Source organism: Linepithema humile, chromosome 1 (assembly GCF_040581485.1).
Source record: "Linepithema humile isolate Giens D197 chromosome 1, Lhum_UNIL_v1.0, whole genome shotgun sequence".
In the NCBI taxonomy this organism is placed as follows: Eukaryota; Metazoa; Arthropoda; class Insecta; order Hymenoptera; family Formicidae; genus Linepithema; species Linepithema humile.
This window is the reverse complement of record NC_090128.1, coordinates 33,841,161-33,863,320: the sequence shown is the minus strand read 5'-3', so window position 1 is coordinate 33,863,320 and position 22,160 is coordinate 33,841,161. Positions and strand designations below refer to the sequence as shown.

The 22,160-nt window shown below is 31.9% G+C and overlaps 6 protein-coding genes across 13 annotated transcripts; 2 read left to right on the top strand and 4 right to left on the bottom strand.

The window, feature by feature from the left end:
- Positions 1-1,779: 1,779 nt before the first annotated feature.
- LOC105678632 (Probable cytochrome P450 4aa1) lies at positions 1,780-8,136 on the top strand. Of its 5 annotated transcripts, none has more exons than XM_067347175.1 (8): positions 1,786-2,270; positions 2,819-3,005; positions 4,502-4,670; positions 5,010-5,387; positions 6,185-6,251; positions 6,693-7,225; positions 7,289-7,468; positions 7,592-8,136. In XM_067347175.1, exons 3-8 carry the CDS (start codon positions 4,523-4,525, stop codon positions 7,765-7,767), a joined length of 1,482 nt encoding a protein of 493 aa, XP_067203276.1. In that variant the 5' UTR covers positions 1,786-2,270; positions 2,819-3,005; positions 4,502-4,522; the 3' UTR covers positions 7,768-8,136. The 5 variants fall into 5 exon arrangements, with proteins under 5 accessions (XP_067203277.1, XP_012233552.1, XP_067203276.1 ...); XM_067347174.1 differs by having other exon boundaries at positions 2,819-3,061; XM_067347173.1 differs by having other exon boundaries at positions 1,787-2,270; positions 2,819-3,071.
- A 174-nt stretch (positions 8,137-8,310) lies between these two features.
- Positions 8,311-9,530, top strand: LOC105678635 (selenoprotein K). The gene is made up of 4 exons (XM_012378134.2): positions 8,311-8,525; positions 8,618-8,702; positions 8,815-8,892; positions 8,962-9,530. The coding sequence occupies exons 1-4, from the start codon at positions 8,507-8,509 to the stop codon at positions 9,053-9,055; spliced, it is 276 nt and encodes a 91-aa protein (XP_012233557.1). The 5' UTR covers positions 8,311-8,506; the 3' UTR covers positions 9,056-9,530.
- HBS1 (translation elongation factor EF-1alpha (GTPase) HBS1) lies at positions 9,378-14,320 on the bottom strand. Its single transcript, XM_012378132.2, has 9 exons — positions 14,143-14,320; positions 13,808-13,873; positions 13,408-13,722; positions 13,293-13,331; positions 11,079-11,625; positions 10,777-11,006; positions 10,475-10,670; positions 10,199-10,404; positions 9,378-10,118 (listed from the first exon to the last, which is right to left on the bottom strand). Exons 1-9 carry the CDS (start codon positions 14,183-14,185, stop codon positions 9,664-9,666), a joined length of 2,097 nt encoding a protein of 698 aa, XP_012233555.1. The 5' UTR covers positions 14,186-14,320; the 3' UTR covers positions 9,378-9,663.
- Positions 14,321-14,531: 211 nt separating this feature from the next.
- On the bottom strand, positions 14,532-18,633 carry LOC105678637 (SET and MYND domain-containing protein 4). 3 transcript variants are annotated; one of them, XR_010887844.1, is made up of 7 exons: positions 17,476-18,633; positions 16,737-17,400; positions 16,365-16,651; positions 15,991-16,274; positions 15,332-15,812; positions 14,919-15,021; positions 14,532-14,710 (listed from the first exon to the last, which is right to left on the bottom strand). XR_010887844.1 is itself a non-coding variant. In XM_012378136.2 (6 exons), the coding sequence occupies exons 1-6, from the start codon at positions 17,660-17,662 to the stop codon at positions 15,014-15,016; spliced, it is 1,911 nt and encodes a 636-aa protein (XP_012233559.1). In that variant the 5' UTR covers positions 17,663-18,633; the 3' UTR covers positions 14,787-15,013. The 3 variants fall into 3 exon arrangements, 2 of the variants coding, with proteins under 2 accessions (XP_012233559.1, XP_012233558.1); XM_012378136.2 differs by lacking the exon at positions 14,532-14,710 and having other exon boundaries at positions 14,787-15,021; XM_012378135.2 differs by lacking the exons at positions 14,532-14,710; positions 14,919-15,021 and having other exon boundaries at positions 15,133-15,812.
- A 143-nt stretch (positions 18,634-18,776) lies between these two features.
- Positions 18,777-20,140, bottom strand: Pfdn4 (prefoldin subunit 4). Of its 2 annotated transcripts, XM_012378139.2 has the most exons (5): positions 19,964-20,140; positions 19,785-19,889; positions 19,556-19,672; positions 19,208-19,376; positions 18,777-18,995 (listed from the first exon to the last, which is right to left on the bottom strand). In XM_012378139.2, the coding sequence occupies exons 1-4, from the start codon at positions 20,000-20,002 to the stop codon at positions 19,221-19,223; spliced, it is 417 nt and encodes a 138-aa protein (XP_012233562.1). In that variant the 5' UTR covers positions 20,003-20,140; the 3' UTR covers positions 18,777-18,995; positions 19,208-19,220. The 2 variants fall into 2 exon arrangements, with proteins under 2 accessions (XP_012233562.1, XP_012233560.1); XM_012378137.2 differs by lacking the exon at positions 18,777-18,995 and having other exon boundaries at positions 19,070-19,376; positions 19,964-20,139.
- A 248-nt stretch (positions 20,141-20,388) lies between these two features.
- Positions 20,389-22,145, bottom strand: rswl (roswell). Its single transcript, XM_012378116.2, has 3 exons — positions 21,584-22,145; positions 20,893-21,469; positions 20,389-20,813 (listed from the first exon to the last, which is right to left on the bottom strand). Exons 1-3 carry the CDS (start codon positions 21,967-21,969, stop codon positions 20,448-20,450), a joined length of 1,329 nt encoding a protein of 442 aa, XP_012233539.1. The 5' UTR covers positions 21,970-22,145; the 3' UTR covers positions 20,389-20,447.
- Positions 22,146-22,160: the final 15 nt, after the last annotated feature.

Sequence of the window (22,160 nt, the reverse complement as noted above, 5' to 3'; positions counted from 1 at the left end):
CTAGTTTGTTTATTATTTTCATATTTTATTATTAATTAAATTGAATAACACATTAAAAGCATGTTCTGACATTCATGATAAATATTATTTTACAAATAAATTTTTATATTCATTATAAACATCACTTTATTTGAAGAAAAAATACACAATTCTCTTAAAAATTTATACATATGTAGGAACATGTTTTCGCTAGCCGGTTTTCTCTATCTTGTATATTATTTTCATATTTTATTATCAATTAAATTGAGTAATACATTAAAAGCATGTTCTGACATTCTAAAATATTGATAAAATTTAGCATCATTAACCAATTCTTTATATAATGTAAAAAATTTATCTTCCGTTTTTCGTTTTGTCCATGCTTTATAAATCCATAAAATCCGTTTTTTTTTTTAAGATTCCTCTTCGTCTAAAATTAATTGCTATTACCGCTAATTCGTTTATCGATAGCTCTTCCATGTTCATAGTCAGATGTATATCTCAAGACTGATGTTTCAAAACATTCACGGATGCGATTCGGATATGTGTAAATACTCATATCCAATCTTGCCGGTACGGTACGGATACGGTACAGATATATATAAACGGGCCTTAATAGTTGTAAAATGCAAAAATATCAAGGTTCATAAAAAATTCTAAATAGCAAATGATTAAAATTTATGAATTTCTGACACCGGTTTATACTTTCTAAATGTTTTTTGAAAGCAAGACAACGTTTATTTTACTTATCCAGTTATCTTTCCTTAATATTAATTATATCTGAACCGGTATCAGAAATTTATAGATTTTAACCAGTTGAGTGGTAGACTTTTCCGAAAGATTTGTGCCAAAAGTGGTAAGAGCCAAAAGTTAAAATATCGAAAAACGGTGAAACATGAGTTTAAAGTTTCCGAAAAAGCAACTTTTTGGAATGGGTGTGGATTCCCCCCCCCCTCTCCACGCCCTGCGGGCGGGAGACAGAATAGGAGTGGAAAATGTTAAATGGCACTATGGGTCGAGTGGAGATCATTTGAAAGGACGTTTCAAGACAAGAACAATGATTTTTGAAAATGTTTACTACAACTTTTCAGTCAAAAGTGGAGGTGGATCAAAAAAGGGGGATGGACTTCCGAAAAGCTATCACCTCCGATTTGGCTTATATTCAGCCTAAATACTTATTTTATCTAGTAAATAATATTCCCAAATGGATTTTTGGCGCAAATGCCCCCTCCGCCCCCAGCCCCCCCTCAAAGATTCAAAAATAAAACTGTTTTTGTTAATTATTTCGGAAAGTATTCATTGTACGGAAAAAGTTGTCAAACAAAAAATGAAGCTCATAAAAAGCTCTACAAATAAGGTCTTATACATATTTTACCTAACTTTAATATTTTAGTCTTTTAACAATTAACAGTCGCCATATTGGATCCGTCATTTTGAATTTTGCAATTTTGACAACAAGATTCGAATTCAGCAGCCTAAAAAACCTTAGGATATCAAGTTTTATGCAAATCTGTTGAAAATTAGTGGAGTTATTTAGAAATGTACATATATGATACATTACACGTTTGGCACTTTTTTTTGTACATATATGATACATTACCACTCAATTGGTTAATTACTTGCTATTTAGAATCTTTTATGAACTTGACATTTTTGCATTTTACAACTATTATGACCTTCATACTTTTGTATCAAAATATTTGTGTTGAAATATTAAAAAGTATGTTCAGTTTTCCAGTATGATACAAATAATTTTGTAATATTTACAGGTATTCACAAAAGCTTGTATGCACACCAATAAGTTCGAGGATGAGTACAGAATTAAATGTCTATGTCGATCTCCGACGAACGAAAAGTGAACGCCGAACGAAGAACAGCGATCTGATTGAATCATACATCATGTGCACATAATTATTAAAATAATCGGCGTGATCACCCACATCCTTGAGGCAAAATTCCTTGAGTTTCATTCTATGATGACCGTGAATAGAAGGATGCATGTGAAGCATCCTCTTTGGTGACCGTCTTGCCTCCCAGAACTTGCCTGGAACACAGGGTGCTTGACAGGCACGCCTGCATACACATCAACGAATACGTGATTTGGGTGTAGATGAGTCTGTTTAACAAGGTGCCATAACACAGTCTGACATTTCTCTACAATATAAACTACTAGCGAGCAAGCGGCAAGGTTTAGTCAATCGATCGTTCTAATCGTGAATGTTTGACTTCTTGGTGGTCTTGATGGTGAGAGAACATGACATTTTTGATATTACTTCATGATATTACTTCAGGTGAGATATATTATTTGCTTATAGTTGGTCTAATCAATTTTCATGTTAATAATAATATGTCGATTTTTTCGCGAACATTACTTGAAACTGAATTAAAGTCGATTCTGTGCACGCTTTGTTTTGCATACTGCGCAAAACCGAATCTTCCAAAATTGATCAAGGACAACGTTTCTTACGATATAATTTTATCAATTTTAAAAATAATTTTTTGTAGAAACAGAAATTTATTAAGTTGTTATGCATTATTTTATTTGATACTAGTACCATTTGAAGTACCAAAAGATCTATACATGCTATGCAATTCAGTGTTCTGATTAAATTAATTTTTATTTTTGCATATTATCCAATGCAACTACTGCTAGTATATTGCACAAAATGATTAATGAGTGCTATGAAATAAAAATGAGTTTAATTTTATTGCAATGTGGCATTGCATAATTTGAAAGAACTGAAATATTATACATATTAAAAATAAAGATAACAGTAAATAGATGTGATGACAATCGATAGAATTCACTAATTTAATATTGGTTTGTCATTGATTGAAGAGTGAGAAAACCCATTAGAAAGGAATTTAAGTATGTACCAAGATGAAGAAGAATATGACATTATTTGTACGCGCTTTACGCATTTTTCAACGGAGAGGGAGGTTGTGACTTCGCAGTCGTATAAATACGCAGACACTTTACAAGAATTCACGAGTTGGTTGGCTGATATCATATTGATAACTTTTAGGTATTATACCCACGTGTGTGTATCAGTGATATTCCAATTGCAATATTCTTCAGACTGTGAGTGTGTGTGAGTGGCTATTTTTTAAATATTAATTTAATAAAATTTTCGTAATACGAACATGTTTTGAAAAGTACTTCTTGTTGCATTTAGTTGCTTTATTTCGTATATTGTAAATTTTTTAATTATTGGTTCTATAATAAAATATTTATATTCAGTGAGTAAACAAATCTTGATATTTGTTATATATTTTTCAATGATGATGACAGTATTTTGTGTAAAGAATTTTTTAATTTTATATTTTTTTGTCACTTAATGGTTATTTAAAGTCAGTGTTGAGAGAGCATCGTTTGTGTTCGAGAGATCGGTTTAGTAGATATTTAAATCTCGACTTCTGTAACAAGTTAATACATATTAGATTCTCGATTAATTCTTGCCATAAAACTTATTATTATGCGATCGGTGATTGTTCGCGGCACACTTTACGTGCATGCTTTGATACGTCAATTAACAGGTGTTCTCTTTGGAATAGCTAATGCAAGAAAGTAAACGTCCGTCGTGGAATTTGGCGGGCAAATCAATGCTATTTGCGATGATGCAATACCACATAATTAAATGCATTTGTCAAACAAATATTGTTTGAGATTCTGTGATGCTACAATGCTAGTAGAGAGTTAATACAAATATGTGTGTATGCAAATCAATAGAAACGATATTTAAACAAGTAATTAATAATCTAAATCAACAAATGTAGAAGAAATATAGAAGATAACTTCAAGTTAACATATAAGTGCGAATATGAAAAAATTAAATATTATTTATAATCTGCAATATTAATTTTTTCGCTACTTTACGCTAACTTTCGCACTTACGACATATTCTGCATTTATGCACGTTTATAATAGATATTGTTAGCGCATCACAAGAAAATTGTTATTTTATTGCCATGTTTATTATTATGTCATCTGTTATATCATTTTTTAGTGAATTTTATCAATTAGTAGTCGATTGAGACTGAAATAAGTAAAAAATTAGTTTCCTCAATTTTTCATGCTCACATTTAATAATAATTTCAATAACATAATATAAAAGCAATATTACTTAATAATAATAATAAGAATATTAATTAAAAAGAAAAGTATCTTTTTATTATAAAATTTTTTAAATATTTAAAAAATATTTTTTTATGCTTTTGCGTTGTTAAATGACAAATTAAAGCATACAGAAAGTAAAAATAGAAATATCACATATTTTAATGTGTAATAAAATTAAATGAAATTTATGACATTTTATTTATCCCTTATTTGCACAGTCGTTTAACACACTTGGTCTAAGTGGCGAACTGTCAACGATAGGATCTGTCATTGCTAAAGCTATAACACAGAAATAAATTGTATGATCAATAGCATTAATCACTACGTAGAAACTTTGTCTATGCATCTTTTATCTTTTATTTATTACCCATGTTTTAACCTTGGTATAATGTTTTCTTCAATCAGTTGAATCGCACACCTGACGAGATGTGGACCTATCTTGCCTTCCTAGCTGTCATCTATGTTATATATGCATTGAAGAATTACATCAGGATTATCAGATTTATTTTTACCCTCGATGGACCGAAGACGGTGCCCATCCTTGGTAATGTAAATACCGTTTTTGAGGGAAACTGTAAGTAAATCAATTGTTAATATTAATTTAAATCACACATTTCAATATGCATGTGTGTGTTGTTTGTATGTGTGATTAATAATTAATTGACTAAAGTTGATTCAATCGTATGCTATTTTATTCAGCCGATTCAATTTTCTATTGCTTACATTTGGACAAAGATTGCAACTGCATTTGAACAAAAAAGACTTCGAATTTGTTTCTGTCAAAGGATCAATAAAAAATGAATGAAAATGAATTAATTATACGATAAAAAGACTTTGCAAAACTTTATAATAACAAATCAGTCAATATTTAAATTTCAAGCAACATTTTCATAGATATTCTTTAATTTTCTAGTGATTCAGAGAATGACAAACGAGGCGCAGAGTTACGGCCGCATCTTCCGGGTATGGCTAACGCTTCTGCCGTATGTCACGCTCATGGAGCCGGAAGATATCCAAGTTGTGCTCAGCAGTATGAAGCACACGCAGAAGATATACTTGTACAAATTGCTCGACAATTTTCTGGGCAAGGGTCTGATCACGCGGGAAGTTGACAAATGGAGGATACATCGGAAAATCTTGCAGCCGGCCTTCCATCTTCATGTACTCGAAAGATTTGTCGACACATTCGGCGAGTATGCAGATCGTCTAGTCGGTAAACTACTTGAGAAGGACGGAGATGATATAAATGTCACCGTATTCGTTAACAACTCAGTCTACGATATACTGATCGGTATGTGTACTAATCGCTCGTACTTAAATAAAGACTGTAAACTGCTTTTGCGATAAAATATTCTTATTTTTTTAAATATTTAATATCTAATATTTAAAAATCATTTTTTTATAACCTTAGTTTCTCGCATAAAATGTAAAAGATACATTCGGTTTGAAATTATAGATTCCATTTTTGTTTTATCTTTGCAATAATACGTTGACAGAATATGTTACATAGAAGTACTAATTGACACACTTATTAGACATTTCTGAGTATTAGTCTTTTCATTCATTTTTTTCACACTTTCGAAAGGGAACGTATTTCACTTGCAAAATCGAGTTAAAAAGGATTTTGTAATTAGGTACATTCTTTGCTTTGTGTAATATTAACATGAAATCGGTAAACAAATTAATATCTCTTGACAACATAAATTGACGTGTATGCTTAAATTCAATAATACTGATGAGTGCATCATGCAATAAAGACATAGAATACATTTACGATTCACGGTGATGAATCGATATGAATCGCAAATGCCTAATGCATGCTAAATGTTTTACCTTTTTATAAACGTGGCTTACGTGGCTTACGAGCAAAACTAATTAGCATGAAAATCCAAGTCGAGAAATGTCCAACAGTAGTGCGTAGTCGTGTACTTCTTTGTTGATTTTCAATATTTCCATATCGCTAATAATGTTTTTAAAGAGACTGCGCTCAGTTGAAGCTCTCATTATCATATATTTCGACACTCCGGAGACTGGTACTTATGATGATGCTAAATATTGATCATCTGACACAATAGTGATTATTTTCAGAGACGATTTTGGGCATGCCAGCAAGTCAAAGGTACAGCAACGGCGAAGATGACACGCCTTTTAGAAAGTGAGCACAGTGCAGGGCACAATCAACCTAATTAACAAACAAATTTTGTTAGCAAATTTTTAAATATAAAACAGACGGAAAAAATTATACTGTAATTAATTAACTAAATGAAATAGAGTAGAAAAATTGTGATAAATAATCTTTCTTGATATTTTTCTGAAAAAAGATTTATTTCAGATTTTGTGAGAAATATTCCAGGTAGAGCACATGTTCGTTTCATATACGTTTCCTAAACGTATCTGAATACATTGGATACGTTTACGAAACGTATATGAATACATTGAAACGTATATGAATACATTGAATACATAGTTACATTGAAAAACGTACATGAAAAGAGCACGTGCTGTCTGGAATGTTGATTTTCGTCAATTTTGAGACGCTTTGTGTATTGCGAAGGATATAACGATAATTATTAATGAACATATTTTTTGAAAACAGGGGCCAAGTTATGGTACCATATAGATTTGCGCGGCCGTGGCTGCTAATTGATTGGATCTACCGATTGACGGCGGCTGGAAAATCGGAAGAACGACAGCAGAAAGATCTCTTCGATTTTTGCTTTAAGAAAATGAAGGAAAAGCGCGAGTTTTTACGCAAGAACGGTTCTTTCGTCGCTGACAACGAGACGTCCAGAAAGATGTCCTTGCTGGAGTACATGGTCGAAATCAACGAGAAGAATCCCTGCTTCACCGAGCGGGACATCATCGAGGAGTGTTGTACTTTTATGCTTGCCGGCCAGGACTCCGTTGGCACTGGCACTGCGATGACACTTTTCCTGCTGGCGAATAATCCTAAGTGGCAAGAGAGATGCGTCGAGGAGTTGAATGAGATTTTTAGTGATGACAATAGATCACCTACCATGCAGGATCTCAAGGAGATGAAGTGCTTGGATATGTGCATCAAGGAATCCTTGAGGCTGTATCCTAGTGTGCCACTTTTTGCCAGGACGCTCGGGCAAGATGTAAGAATAGGTAAGATATATGAATGAATCAACATAAATCATCATAAAATGTTGTTTTATTCACATTATGTAGGAAAGCACGTGATACCAGCCGGTTGCGGCGTATTTATATTGCCATATTGTACGCACCGCTTGCCTCATCATTTTCCTGATCCTCATGATTTTAAACCAGAACGTTTTAGTCCTGAAAATTCTGAAGGAAGACATCCTTATGCTTTTATACCCTTCAGTGCTGGACCTCGCAATTGCATCGGTAAGAGAAACATTTGATTTTATGTAAGAATTTCTGCAATATTATAAAATTATTTGTTAGAAGAAATTTTTCAAAGAAATATATTGTATGTTGTACTTTATTACTTTTTTTCATATTTTTTAGGGTACAAATTTGCTATGCTTGAGATGAAATCGATTATTAGTACTGTTCTGAGAAAGTGTCGTTTAGAACCGGTACTCGGCAAGGAAAAAGTGTTAGCTAGGTTTCGAATGACAGTTAGAGCACACGGTGGACTTTGGGTCAAAATAAGAGCGCGTGATAAGCGATATGAATCCTAGCGACTAATTAACAAATGGTTTACGACAATAATGGTTATAATGGTATTTTAAAGATTTTCAATAATTTAATAGAAGTAGAAAGATATATAACTGCGCTCTTTGTATTCAACGATGGTGACAAAAACAAAAATAAAATTGGACATTATAAATTATTAGAGTCGATGTAGTTTAATAAATAATTGAATCATCAATATTGTTAAAGCAATTATAAAATTATTTTTTTAAATAATTGTCAATTATTTTAAATACATATATATAGGAAGTGCAAATGAACGTAAGCGAGAATGATGCAACAAATGTGTATGTGTATACGGTACTATGTATAAAATTAAAATTTTTTTAAATAAAATAAGAGTATTAATTAAATAAGATATGTAGTCTTGCTTCCGAGAAATTTGAGATTTTTTGCACAAATCTTTTTCCTTATATCTTCTTATACGTGGTATATTTTTTTTATGTGTTTCTCTTCTGTACCTTCTGAGTCGATCTTACGAAATAACACTAGGTGGCATCGTAGTGCACACTTTCTTCTGTAACGCAGTTCTCCAATCCCATTGAATTTCGTGGAACGTTATCGTTACATTATTGTTGATTATCATCATCCTGTCATTCGTATATGACGTGTGCATCATTGTGCATCGGAACATAGACATAAATTACATATCGTAATCGTACGCAAGACGATTACCAAAGATAAAAAAAAAGTTATGTTAATGAGCGTGTGAAGTGCTACTTCAACATGGTTTATGTTACAGGCGGTAATATATATACATATATATACAACACCTGGTTGATTTGTTGAAACCTTGTGCTTGTTAAGATTTAATTTATGACAATAATTTGCTTGTAGATGGCAATGTGGTAAACTCCACTCCATGGGGATTGAGGAGAGTTTTTGGGCTCTTTACAGGAGCATTTTATATGATCATTATGTTGTAAGTACTATAATTGCCTATTGCAATAATGATCCAATGTAATGTAACAAAACTATGATTTTTCGATTTACTGTTCTTTTTACGCATAATATGATGCTTACACTAAAAATAGTTTTCAGACATTGATAAGTCCTGGCACAAATAGAGTAGAAGGTCAAAACTCGAGAGGAGATTTCCGACCAGGCTCTGGGTAAGAAACAATATATATTTGTGACAAGCGAGAAACACATGAGGTAATAATTTTTGTAATTACTTATAGGCCACGTCCTCCACCACGTAGGCTTGGTAGACCAAATACAGGGAACAATGTTGACATTCCATTTTTCGGTGGTTGTAGCAGTTGTGCAAGATAAAAAAGTTTTTAAATCTATTTATAATATATACTTAAATATAAAGAAAACTTACTTAACCTGAGATTTACATTATAATAATTGAAAAGTTTAAGTTTAAGATGTGATTTTGTTTCCAATTCTTGTCCTTTCATAGAAAAACAGCAAAAATCTGTCAAAAATTACTTTTACGATTTCTTTTTGCTAAAAGATTTTGTAAATTTTATATAAATATAAAATGTTATAATGTCATTAAGATCACTTCCATAGTAATTCTAGCATTATAAAATCTTAAATTTTTAATATTACATTCAGAAATCAATAATTTACAAGTATAAATCATTGATGAAAATAATATAATCATACCTTTATTACGGACATACCAAATTAATTCTAGATTTACGTAAAATATTACAAATATATTACAGAATGTATATTAATTAAGAAAAAATCTCGAGTGGTCTTCGCGATGTTGTAAATAAAATAATATGACAACCTATCCATTGGCTTGTGTGATGTATAAATATGATAGCGATGCATATGTCAGATCTAAGTAATTTATGATTTGTTCTAATATGAAAAAATTGCATATTTGAGACTCTGTATTCACATGTAATTATAATTTTCCAGATTTACAAAATTTTTGTAATTAAACCAGCTGCGATAGTGGTGCCTTCTAACCGTAACATAACTCTACCCAGCTGCTTAATATCCTTGTACAATTCCATGCAGATCGGATTTTGCGTCGCGACCTCGATAATCGCGCTGGAATTCTTCGGTAAGCAACGCGGTTTCTTCTTGATCACGTCGCCGGTGCTGCGATGAAGTTGCGCTATTAATTTCGTGATGACCGCCGGTTGTACCAAAGACTGCTGGTGCATCACCACTGGAAGCCCTTTCGTAATCGGTTTTGCTATCGCGAATATAACTACATGTGCTTGAAAGCACGTTGTCACGGGTATCGGACTCTGCGGATGACAAATTATATCGCCGACGCCCACGTTTTGCTGCTCGATACCCGCTAACGTCAGCACCACGTGATCACCAGCGAACGCGTTTGTCATTGAAACTTCATCCGATTGAAGACCTAGAATGTATTTATAGGTGTAATATATACTTTCTTAAGTATCTACAGTTATAAACTCAGTAGAAGCTTAGCTTACAAACCTTTAACAACTGCAATCTCATTTTGAGGTAGTATTAAAACTTTGTCACCTAAAGATACCATGCCCGTTTCAACATGGCCGGATACACAGAATCCGGATCCGGTACCTTTGAATATATCATTGACCGAAAAACGGAATGGTTTATTTACAGGTCGTTCTGGACACTTAAAATTATCGATTACATTGACTAGAGTAGATCCGGTATACCTGCAAAATAATTTTGTAAGAGACAGAATGATAGAAACATGTGTGTAGAACATCAAGATGTTATACTTACCAGTTAAAAAGCTGCTCCTTCGGTTTCGTTATGATATTCTCTCCGGATAAACCGCTACAAGGTACAAAAGTGACAGTGTCTTTGAAGCCAGCTTGCTTCAGAAACACACTCATTTTGTCGACTATCTTGTTGAATCTATCCTTAGACCAATTTACAGTATCCAGTTTGTTTACGACTACTGCTAGTTGCGATACTCCTGCAAAATTCGACAAGAATTTAAAATTTTAAAAAAAGTTTGACAACACGTCCGTTTCTTACAGTTAAAATAATGGATCGAAATTACACAAATTGGGACAGCTTACCCAAGGAACGTAATAGCAGTGCGTGTTCGCGTGTTTGCCCGCCGCTGTCAAATCCAGTTTCAAATTCGCCTCTGGTCGCATCAACCACCAACAAAGCTACATCCGCTTGCGTGGCGCCGGTTATCATATTCGGTATAAAATCCTTGTGACCAGGTGCATCTAGGAGAGTAATAGACTTTGTGTCTGTTTCGAACTTGGAGTGGCCTACGTCCATTGTTATTCCGCGCTCTCTATTAAAAATACATCATAACTGATATATTCTCCCGCATTGACTCTGCAAGAAGTGATGCATTAGTAATTACCTTTCCTCACCGGTCTCGTCCAGCACCCAAGCGTAAGCAAACGACTGCTTCCCTATCTTCTTGCTCTCTTGCTGATATTTATGAATGAGTCTCTGCGGCACTTGACCCAAATCACAGAGCAATCGTCCGAGCAATGTGCTTTTACCAGCATCGACGTGTCCAACAACCACTAGATGAATCTGCTCTTTGCTGTCGCCTCTTTTATTCTTATATATCGCTTGCACATCCACCTTTTCTTCGTTGGATGCGTTAGATTTTGTTTTGACGTCCAACTCCGGCGTTATGTGACCTGATACAGGCGACTGGCATCTTGGACTGTTCGTTGTCGACGAGAGTGTCTTCTCCTTTTTTATGATATCCTCTTTGCGCTTGGTCTCGGGGCTGTTTCGATTAGAAGACGGGCTCTGGCAACGTGGACTTAATAAATCCGCATTTTCTACGCCACTCAAATCGAAACCCTTCACAACAGGCTTCGTACCGGTAGGTACAACTTTTATAGTAGAAGGTGTTGTAACTTGCAATGCAGGCTTAGATGATAATTTGTTACCTATTACGAAATTCATTCTCAGCCATGTAAATTCTTCGTACATTATTATCAAATACAGGAATTATAACAAATGTAAGTTATGTGTGTTCATGATTAACGCAATAAAAATGTAATGCTAATTTTGAATATTGTTTTGCAATTTTATTCATATAGATATGTGTATATATAAAATGGATATGCACTCATACATATGTATAAAAGAACATAATTATAATATACAATATTATAATTATAAAATATTTCATATATATGTATATATGAAATATATGACAAAAAAAAATATATGTATATATATTCATATATATACCAATATGTATGCATATATATATCATGAATATATATATTCTAAATTCTTTACACAGATATTTACATATATTTTTTATTCCAAATTATATATTTATAATTTTTGAATCAAATAAAATCAGAATAAAAAAATATAATTTTCAATAAAGTGAATTAAAACAATTATTTTTACAAATCTTCTATTTCCTATATATTTCCTATATTATAATTTTCAAATTATTACTAAATATTTGTACATATTACGTATCGTTTCATTCATTTACGTTTTTGAGATATTTAATTGTCAAGATCGATTTGTATTTCGATATGGAGTGGAAAAATCAAAAGGTTTAATTGTGTCATGACGTTGTATAGTAACTTTAAAAATTGGTTTTCCCGTTTTCCATTTTCTACATACAGTTTTTCCAAATACCGAAACTTTCTTTTTTGTATACGGGAGTTTTACGTGTCGTAGGTCACATAAATTTAGAGTGACAGGTAATACATTTAGTATTACACTGGATTTCTCTACACACAAGTCCAAATTAGGCATATCGTAATAAAATTTTTTGGAGGTAGTCAATTTAACGTTGCTAAAACTGTTGTCAGTCAAAAATTCTGCTTCTTTTAAAGCAGTGCTCAAATCAATTATCCAATTGTCAGGTGATGCGGCGCGAATCTCACTTATAGAATTTGTTGATTTTTTAAATTGTTCTTCCGATTTTACGTCCGACGCAATATCGCTTTTCGGAAAAATATGCATGTTCGAAAAATCTTTTTGAAGCAAATCAGTTGAATGTTTGCTCAAACTATTTGGATATACCAACATTTTGTTATTTTCGCTATCGTCAGATTTTGATAGTTGTACATTCCCCGTTTCCTCGCTATTATTTCTCTTAATTGCCAATTTTGGAATAACAAACTGTGAACTTGGCGACTGTTGGTTTTTACAAAATTCTGTATTACTATTTGAATTAGATTTTTGCAAATGATGTGCAGTTAAGGCAGCTAAAGAACCAAAAGGCTGTGCATTTATACTATTTTGTAAAGGTGACTTTCTTGTATCTAAACTTGTGGACTCTGTATGATGAGAGATAAGTCCAGTTAACGACGAAAAAATTTTCGGAGAATGTTTTATATCTTTGTCTATTGGATTCGAATGAGATATGATTGAACTAGAATCTTTAAGTAAGCCAGCTTCTTTCTTGAAAGAAAGTTTGGGTATTGTAAACATAGATGTATTTGGTTTATCAATTGAAACACCTTACCTTACCGATGAAGTCCAATACAGCACGTAAAATATGAAAAAGAAACAAAAAACACGAGGTCATGAAATTGTATTAAAATAATACTAGTCATATAAAATGTAATATTATGCAACATACCTGGATGCCGTTCCAATCGTTCCTTATTCGCCGTTGAATCTGTAATTGCATTTAAAGATATTTTATGTTAGTTTATCAATTATGATATTTCCACAACAAAATCTCACAAACATACCACTAGCGTTTTTTGGTGAAGACTCTTTCAAAATAGCATCAAGTGCCACATCTGCATCAAAGTTTGATGAAATAATTTTTTCTCTCAACTTAGATTCAGGCACAGTGTCACCAATGACATTTCTGATTGTTTCTATACAAGATATTAATTTTGCCCTTTCCAGTTCAGAAAGGTTACATTTCTCTTCATTGACCGATGATGAAGACTCACCAATATCGTCTACTATATCCTCCTCATTATCTTCCACTATATCTGGTTCCGTGATAAAGGAAGCAATATTCTGTTGCTTGCTTCGATCGAACAAAAACTGTTCCGCTATACATATACCATAACACCATTATACCATCTGATTTCATTAGAAATATGACAGAAGTCTGTAAAGTAGTCTCGAGATACATACCACTAGGTGATACACAATAATCATCTTCCACTGAATGTCCATAAACATCGTCGTAGCCATCATATTCTGCAAGAAACACATGTTTCGTGTTAAGAATAGATATAGATAGATAAATAGAATAGAAGAGAGAAGGTTAGATGTTATGTTGTGTTTAAAATTAAAATCATGATAAAAGGCGTTTTCTTTTTCCGTATAGAGTAATAAAAATAAAAAAGAGATTAATAAGTTGAATTAATTATTTTGAACGATTAGAATAACAAGAGGTTCCAAAGGTTACAAATTCGGCATGAGAAGATAATTAATGTGTAATGTATATACTGTATATAGTCACCTACCATCAGAGTAATTCATACAACGAACATCTCGATGCCGCGACATGTCTTATATGTGACGTGGAATTTTGCAGCGATTAGAGATTATTTACAAACTTCCATGTGCTCCAAAAATGCACAGCTGAATTGCAAATTGCGGACTGTCACCAGCTGCGACAATCAGTTACAACCACTGTGGCCAGATTTGAGACGCAAGAAGCAAGCAGCATGAATAGAGGGGGTACCGCACACATGCGCAAACCAAGTGATTGAGTTTTGGCTAAAATGGTTTAAATCTTAGCTAAAATAGTTTGAGTCTCTCTGTAAAGTAAAATCTGCAATGCTCCGAAAAATAAAAACTCGAATAAACATATGATAATATCGTAAGTGAATAGAAAATTCCAAAGCAGATTTGCTCAATATATTTATTTATTTATTATTAGAATAAAAGGCGTTTATGCCAAATTTTGAAAATATATGTAAGGTATAATCAAGATACATTTTATTTTAGTTAACATAATTGTGTATTATTTAGAAATAGTTAACATAAATTTGAGAACATTTATGTATCTCATGTGTATTCCACTTCTCTCTGAAAATAAAATAGATGCACGATGAATGATTAATTAACTTCTTATTATTTCAATTTATTTTATCACTTATGAAAATATTTTTCTAATACTGTGTCGATTTTATTGGATTCAATAATTTTATATAATAGTTTGATAAAATTGTAAATGTTTGACATATATAAGATATTTGGTGAATAGTCTCCCTAATTAATATAGAAGACATTTTACATTATAATGCAGTCACTACAATGTTCTTCAAACATGTTGTCCTAAAGAAAAGAATACTTCTTCGATATTAATTTCTATTGTCATATCTTTTCAACTCACGGATCTGAAAAATCCAGAAAAATATCTGTTATATTATTTACAAATTTTTCAGCAATTATTATTATTATGCATTTTGATAAACCAATTATTAAAGCAGGAAATAAATAATCAGTGGTGCTGCTGAAAAGTTTTATTAGCTGTGTACATAGCAAAATAAAGCAATGGGTGATTACATTAAGCTGAAGATATTAATGAAGGGAATAGTAAGCATAAAATTATTATCAAAGCAAAAAGCAGTAAGCAGAACTATAAGCAGAACTATATGAAAATACTACGCTTAAAGCATTGTAATTGTAATGTTCACTTAAATTTACCCAAATAGTAGCTCTTTAAATATTGCTCCGCATGGAGTATTTCCTCACAAGGATGTTTGCTGACTTCCTTGTACAATATATCGAGAACAGCTTTCACCGCTTCGATATCGTACATATTCGCGAGCAATCTCTCTCTGAAAGGTTTCATCTTTTCCACAAGTGGCTTATTTTTGGAAATAGAGCCAGTATGATCCCGCAGAATCTCATTGTATGTTTGCCAGTTGTTCTCACACGCCGGACAATCGCAATCGAAAAAATAATCCTGCAGTATTTTTTGCTTTCTCTCGAACCGAGCCATATGCGCGTACACACCGCCGTAGCTTGTGAATATCTGATCTCCGGGATGTATAGGCGTCAGGGCACGCGTGATCATTGTAAGCCCTTCGAAATGCCGGAAAGTGTTCGGTGCACAAGAATGATTATATAAACTATGAGCCACATACAAGCCTGAACCCGATATTATTCCTGGTTCCTGTTGTATCTGTGAAATAAATGTATAACTGTACATCTTTGAAAACATTTTTTTATTAATATACATTATTTTTACAAATGATAGATGTATTAAGAATATATAATTTCAATAATGATAATAGCTTGGCAACGGATACATATGTGAATGTGATAAAATACAAATGGAAAATAGAAATATGTGTACTCACCGAAAAGCAATTGGAGGACATTATCACGCAGGCACGAAACATTATACTGGCGCAAAATTTCAGCTCGCAAAACTCACTGATGTCTTTCAAATCCTCCATATCGTATTTCTTAGGGAAAAATTTGGTTTGTGTGGCTAAAAGAATTACGGCGAGTGCTGAAATACAAGCGAACGCGCTAACTCCGATCAGCGGTCTTGTAGTCATATTGGTTGCCAGGCTCAGTGCGGAACGTGCGCTAAAACTGTCCAATATCCCAGTGTCTGTAAATCCTGCTGTTCTACTATCTGCAATAAAAAGATGAAAGATTTGTTAATTAGCAACAATCAAATTATAGTTAAAAAAAAAACTAGTTTTTGAATGTCACGAACGAACACCTGAATTAGATTCCGCGATTTTCATATCTTGCTGCAATTCTTTAATTTTGGTTCCGTTTTCGGTCACTGCAATCAACAAGCGAATAATCTTCGAAATCATTCTTATTTTATCTTTGTCCACGTTAAGCAAGTTAGTTAACAGCTTTAGGATTGGACATTCCGTTTCGTGGCATACTTTCCACGCTAATTTTCTGCATTTTTCGGAGCAATATTGGGCTATCGGACACTTCGGACACGGTATTAAATTATAGCTTCTGGATAGACAATAGTGGCAATGTGTATAATATCTGTAACAAATAAATGAAATATTTATATTTCTGACATACATATATAATAATTTAAAAAAGATTATGGTGTTAGCTTGTTCCTTACCGTTCTTCATAAATAACATTTGCATACGGATCTTCGATGCTGACTATATCACCAGGTTTGAATTCCCGTGTCGCTACATAATGTCTGCCGTATCTTTCGGAGAAGGACACAGCGATCCCGTCGCTGATAGCAGGCACCTCCTTGCTTGGACCGTACATTAACTTGGAGAAATCCTCGTTCTGCAAATATCTCGGCTTCTTCGGGGGGATCTTCGTTGTATAATAAAAATAATTTTCATTAGTCGTTGCACTCTGCTTTTTTGGAACACTGTTCGCTTGATCTTTTTCCATCGCAGTTCCCTTTTCAACATATTCAATGTTTCCTGATTCTGTAGCAGACTTTTCGATATCATCGCGCAGATGTAGTCCATCCATAACTTTCTGATTATCGGCGTCCTCTGAATCTATTTGCAACAGCTTTTTAATTTCTATTATCGCCTTATCTCCCCTTTCCTTCAAGTTTTTCTGCTTCTCTTTTGCGTATCCATGATTTAAAGCCGCGTCAATATCTATCAAGCATTCTTTGTACAATTGTTTCCTGTACAAAGCGGCAGATCGATTTGCATGTGCACACGCCATGAGTTCTTCGCTATCGGCGTATGCTAAGCTCAGGGTGTAACACTCGATGGCTTCCAGATCATCACCCATCACGAAATGCTGATTACCTGATTATATTTATTGAAATTAGAAATGTAATATATACATATATTAATATATAGGTAAAATAAAGAAATACATACCTTCTTCTCTGTATTTAATAGAATCATCCTCATTTTTCGTCACAGGCTGCAAAGGAGGCATTTGGGATTTGACCATATTTTGCAGAATATGTCCAACAAGAGCTTCACATTCCTTTTGTAATCCGTATCCAACGTGTGATTTATTATTTTGCTTGAGAGTTAATATAAGTTCCTTTGCTATCTCCATTTCGTGTATAAATAATTCTTAAGGTATTATGATATTACTTAGAAAATATTAGATAGAACTTTTAACTCTTCTCTTTTTTTTCAGATTCTAGATTTACCACTTATTATTATAAGTGCAATGCATATAACACACTTTTATGTATGTGATATATTAACACTGTTGTGATATATATATATATATGCAGATACTATAACAATGGTTTGATAAATCACGATATTTAGAGTTATCCTTAGACAGCAACTGTAGAAGCTATGGTAGAACTTGTACTAAGAACATTGAAGCTGGTAGGTGAAACTAAATTTACCTCAAGCCAGATGACAGAAAAAGACTATGCTGTGTAGGAATCACTTAGGCATTCATTATATGTGAATAACTAACTAAAAATAAAATATAAAAAATTTTTATATAATGTAATGTTGCGTATATATATATATATATATAGCAGTTGCATTTGATTTAATCTCATTGCCAGTAAAGTTCAATTATAAAAATACTTTGTTTAATCGAATTAAAAAATGTACATTTTTAATCTCTTTTAAAATCGTTTTCCTTTCAATAATTTTATATTTATTTATTTATACTAATGTTTTACCTACAATATAAATATTTAAATATATGTATGTACGTATGATGATCATTCATCACTTATTCTTAATTATTTTTGCATCAAATGTAATTATTATTTATAATGCTCTATTTATAATTAATATAACAAATATACTCTTTCTTATTCATCAGATATACTATGATGCAGTTTAAGCTGTGATATCTTCATAATAATTATAATATATATAATTCTTCAAGTACAATGTTTAATTATTAAAAAAAATTTCCAAAAAATTTTATTTCAAAAATATATATAAAGTTAAAAGCAATGGAATATATTTTCAATTATTTTTGTACTGCTAATGAGAGCAAATTGGCAAATATCCAAATTTTAGTTCCATCCTATGCAATATTTAGCTCACGTTACTTAATCTTTGGAATCAGTTTTGCTTCAGTGAATTTACTTTGTTCATACTGATTAGTTTTACTACCAATCAGAAAAATTTTTGATTTCTTAAATACTGCATGCAATTAATAAATTAGTGAATATATCTAAGACAGAAATAAATTTTTAATTCCAAATTGAAAAGTTTTATTACGATGTATTATATCTCCATCAAGCATACAGGTAAAAGTGAGTGTAACTGCTTCGAATGAGTATATCAACTTTCATTATCAAAATGTTAACGACATATTTCTTTATACATGTATAAATCGTAATACATGTAAAGTATTTATAATAATGCATACTTATTGCATAAATAAAATTTATAGATTTTCTATGTATCTGCAAGAAATGCTCATTAAAGAATTAACAATTCTTTTTAAAAATTATATTATAAAAAATGTAACAAGTAGATATAGATGTGGATGTAGTGGTTTATTTAGCAAATATTATAGATTTAAATGAGTGAACTTGCACTAACAAATTTTAGTAACATACATAAGAATATACTCAATTCTTAAAAAATATTAATATCAATGAAAAAATAGACATACTTGAAAAAACAAGTTAATCTGATTCTTCAGATTCTAAATTAATGCGGCTACCAAACTTTGCATACAATTGCGTTTTTAATTCGCTCATAATACTTTTCAAATCTGTGCATTTATTTTCTAAATTTGCAATCTCTGCTTTTTTCTTATTTTTAGCCTCTTCCAAACAATTCTAAAAAAAAAAATACTTGTTAGTAATTTTAATAGAAAAAATAAAGAATAACATAATAATATTATAAAGTTAAAACAAGTTAAATTCATACTTTTTTCAATTTTAACTAAAATATTCATCTTTTTTAACAAAAATGATATCGAAAACTATTACTATCATGATTACTGTTATTTGATTACCTGGGTTTTTTCAAGAACTTTGTAAATAAAAACTTCTCCTATGTAATAAGGTATCTTTGCATCATCATCCATAAGAGCCAATTCGTCAGAAGCATCTTCTAAGTTTTTTAATTCGTTCTGTAAATTATAAAGAACCAATTGCTATCTGTAATGTATGTCAAATTTCTCATGACCAAATAAGGTCAACAGAATGATAAAAAGTTTTAACAGAACATCTTAATTAAATTACCTGTTTGACTTTAAGTTCTTCTTTGTAGTCTTCCAATTTCGCGTTTTGCCTCGCAAATTTATTAATCTTCTGTTGTTCTTCGTAAGTAATATGTACATCCGAATCCTGTAACATCGCAGGTTAGATCATGTTTGGAGCAATAATTGTTTCATTTTCAATATTTTATATTAGTATTTTACCGGTTGGAATCCAGTTTGATTATTTTTTCCTCCCGCCATATTTTCCTATGACTTTTTATAATTATTGCATTAAAATAATATTGTTTTAATATGAGGTTAGATTCGAAAATCTTGTGCCTTATCGATTGTGTACACAGAATACGGTCAATGCGGCAATGCCACAATATAGCAATAATTCCATGTAGTAATGGAGGGTTCACACTACGTCCGTTATATCCAATAGAAAGATTTTCTTGCTAGAGACTTTAGTTTCACTCAAAAAGATATGATGAGAATGATTTATACAAACCATATAAATTTATACATTTTGTAATTTAGTTCAATATAAAGAAATATTGTAAACATTTAATTTAGCTATTAAGCATTAAAATCTTAGAATTAATATTAAGTTTGAAAAGGAAATAAATATATCATAATAGACGAGCTTTTCTTATACCATGTAATTTTACATATTTTACATTAAAAAACTTTTCTTAATAATATATTACATTTTTTTTCTATTATGAAATGTTAACTCTGTCTGAATATTGGATTCTGTATTTTGAGTCTGAATATTGGATTCTATATTTTGAGACTGAAAATTCTGTGCTTGAAAGCGTGAAAATTTGTTCACTTTCATTTGTAATGCATTTTCTCTAGCTTCTTTTAACTTTCTACATGGTACATTCTGTTTTAACGCTTTCTCCCAATTTCGTGTATGTTTTAAGTCCAATAATATTGTCGTCATCTGATCAATGGTTAAATTTTTATTGGAACTTGTGCCCCATGCTAAATGCTTCTCTAAGGGCAATTTAGCCATGCGAATGCCATACCTTTTGGCTTTTGCTAGAGAAAAGGGTTGTGGATTGCTCTATAAACAGACAAGTGATTTAACAAACAAGCCATATATAACATATTTGCAATATAGTGTTTTATCATTTAAAATTTACCTTGTCTACCATTGCACCTATGATGTATACCAAATCAGGATCATATTCAACCATATCTGTTTTACAATGTGGAGTAAGATACACTAACTGATCTTTTGGAAAAATTTCTAAATAGGATTGCGATGTTACAAAAGCTGGAAAATCATCATCCATTAAGTTAGGCATGTTGCGGTGGAAGAACTGTTTAAGCATTCCATCTTTGTTTAAATTACAGAAGTAAAAACACATGGGGCTATCGTGACTGCGATTTTTGGCAAATGCCATGGTCAGTTGTTTGGCGCAATTATGAATTTCACTTGAGTTCATATGAGCCTCATAACTACAATCAAACACAAGTTTTGGTTCAAACATCATATTTCGTATTAATCTAGCATTTAACCAATCATGCATGGTCTTTGGATATATACGCAAAAATAGTGTATTTTGAAAGAGTCCATATTTTATATCACCAGTGTCTTGGTCTTTTTCTTTTTTTCTTTCTTCCCATCTAGTTAGCATTTCAGCCTTCTTTAATTCCTTCTTTGCTTTCAAATTTTCTTTCGACCTCTCAGTTTTCCATAAAAATAGAAGATATTTTCTGTAAAACATTATAGACATCTTTTTATTAGAATTAACTAAAAATGCTATTTATTATTTTTTTAAATCTATTTAAAATATTTTCTAATATAAAAAAAAAAAAAAGGAAACTTACTTTCTTTTTGACTTGGTTTTCATAGTGAAGAGCATTAACCAATCTTTTGGTTCGATATTTTCAGGTATACGCTCTGCATTGTATCGTAAAACATTTATTTCTAATTGTAATATGTCATATAATTTCTTATTTTCAGGATCAGACAGAAACTGATCAAACTTCTGCTGAGTTAAATCTTTCGGACTAATATTTGCTTCATTGTTTGCTTCATTGTTTTCTATCTTGATTGCGGCTTCACTACAAAATCGCTTATATGTCGCATCATTCCAACGATGAATATAATGGTTAATCTGAGTTGATGAAACACGTTCATGGATCGATTGTGTTAAAAATTTCCTATGAATTTTTACCGAGACAATCAGACATCTCCTTACGTGATTATACATCCTACAAATGTAATTCTTTACAACTACTGCGATGTTAAAAATCACGTGAACCACATGAAGAAATTTCTAGGTTATAATGCGAAACTATTAAACAATACATATACTGGAATAGGTACTGCCAATTTCGAGCTTGACTGTACGAAAAAGGACATCATCACACAATATATGGTTCTCTCTCGGCTCGTAATAAG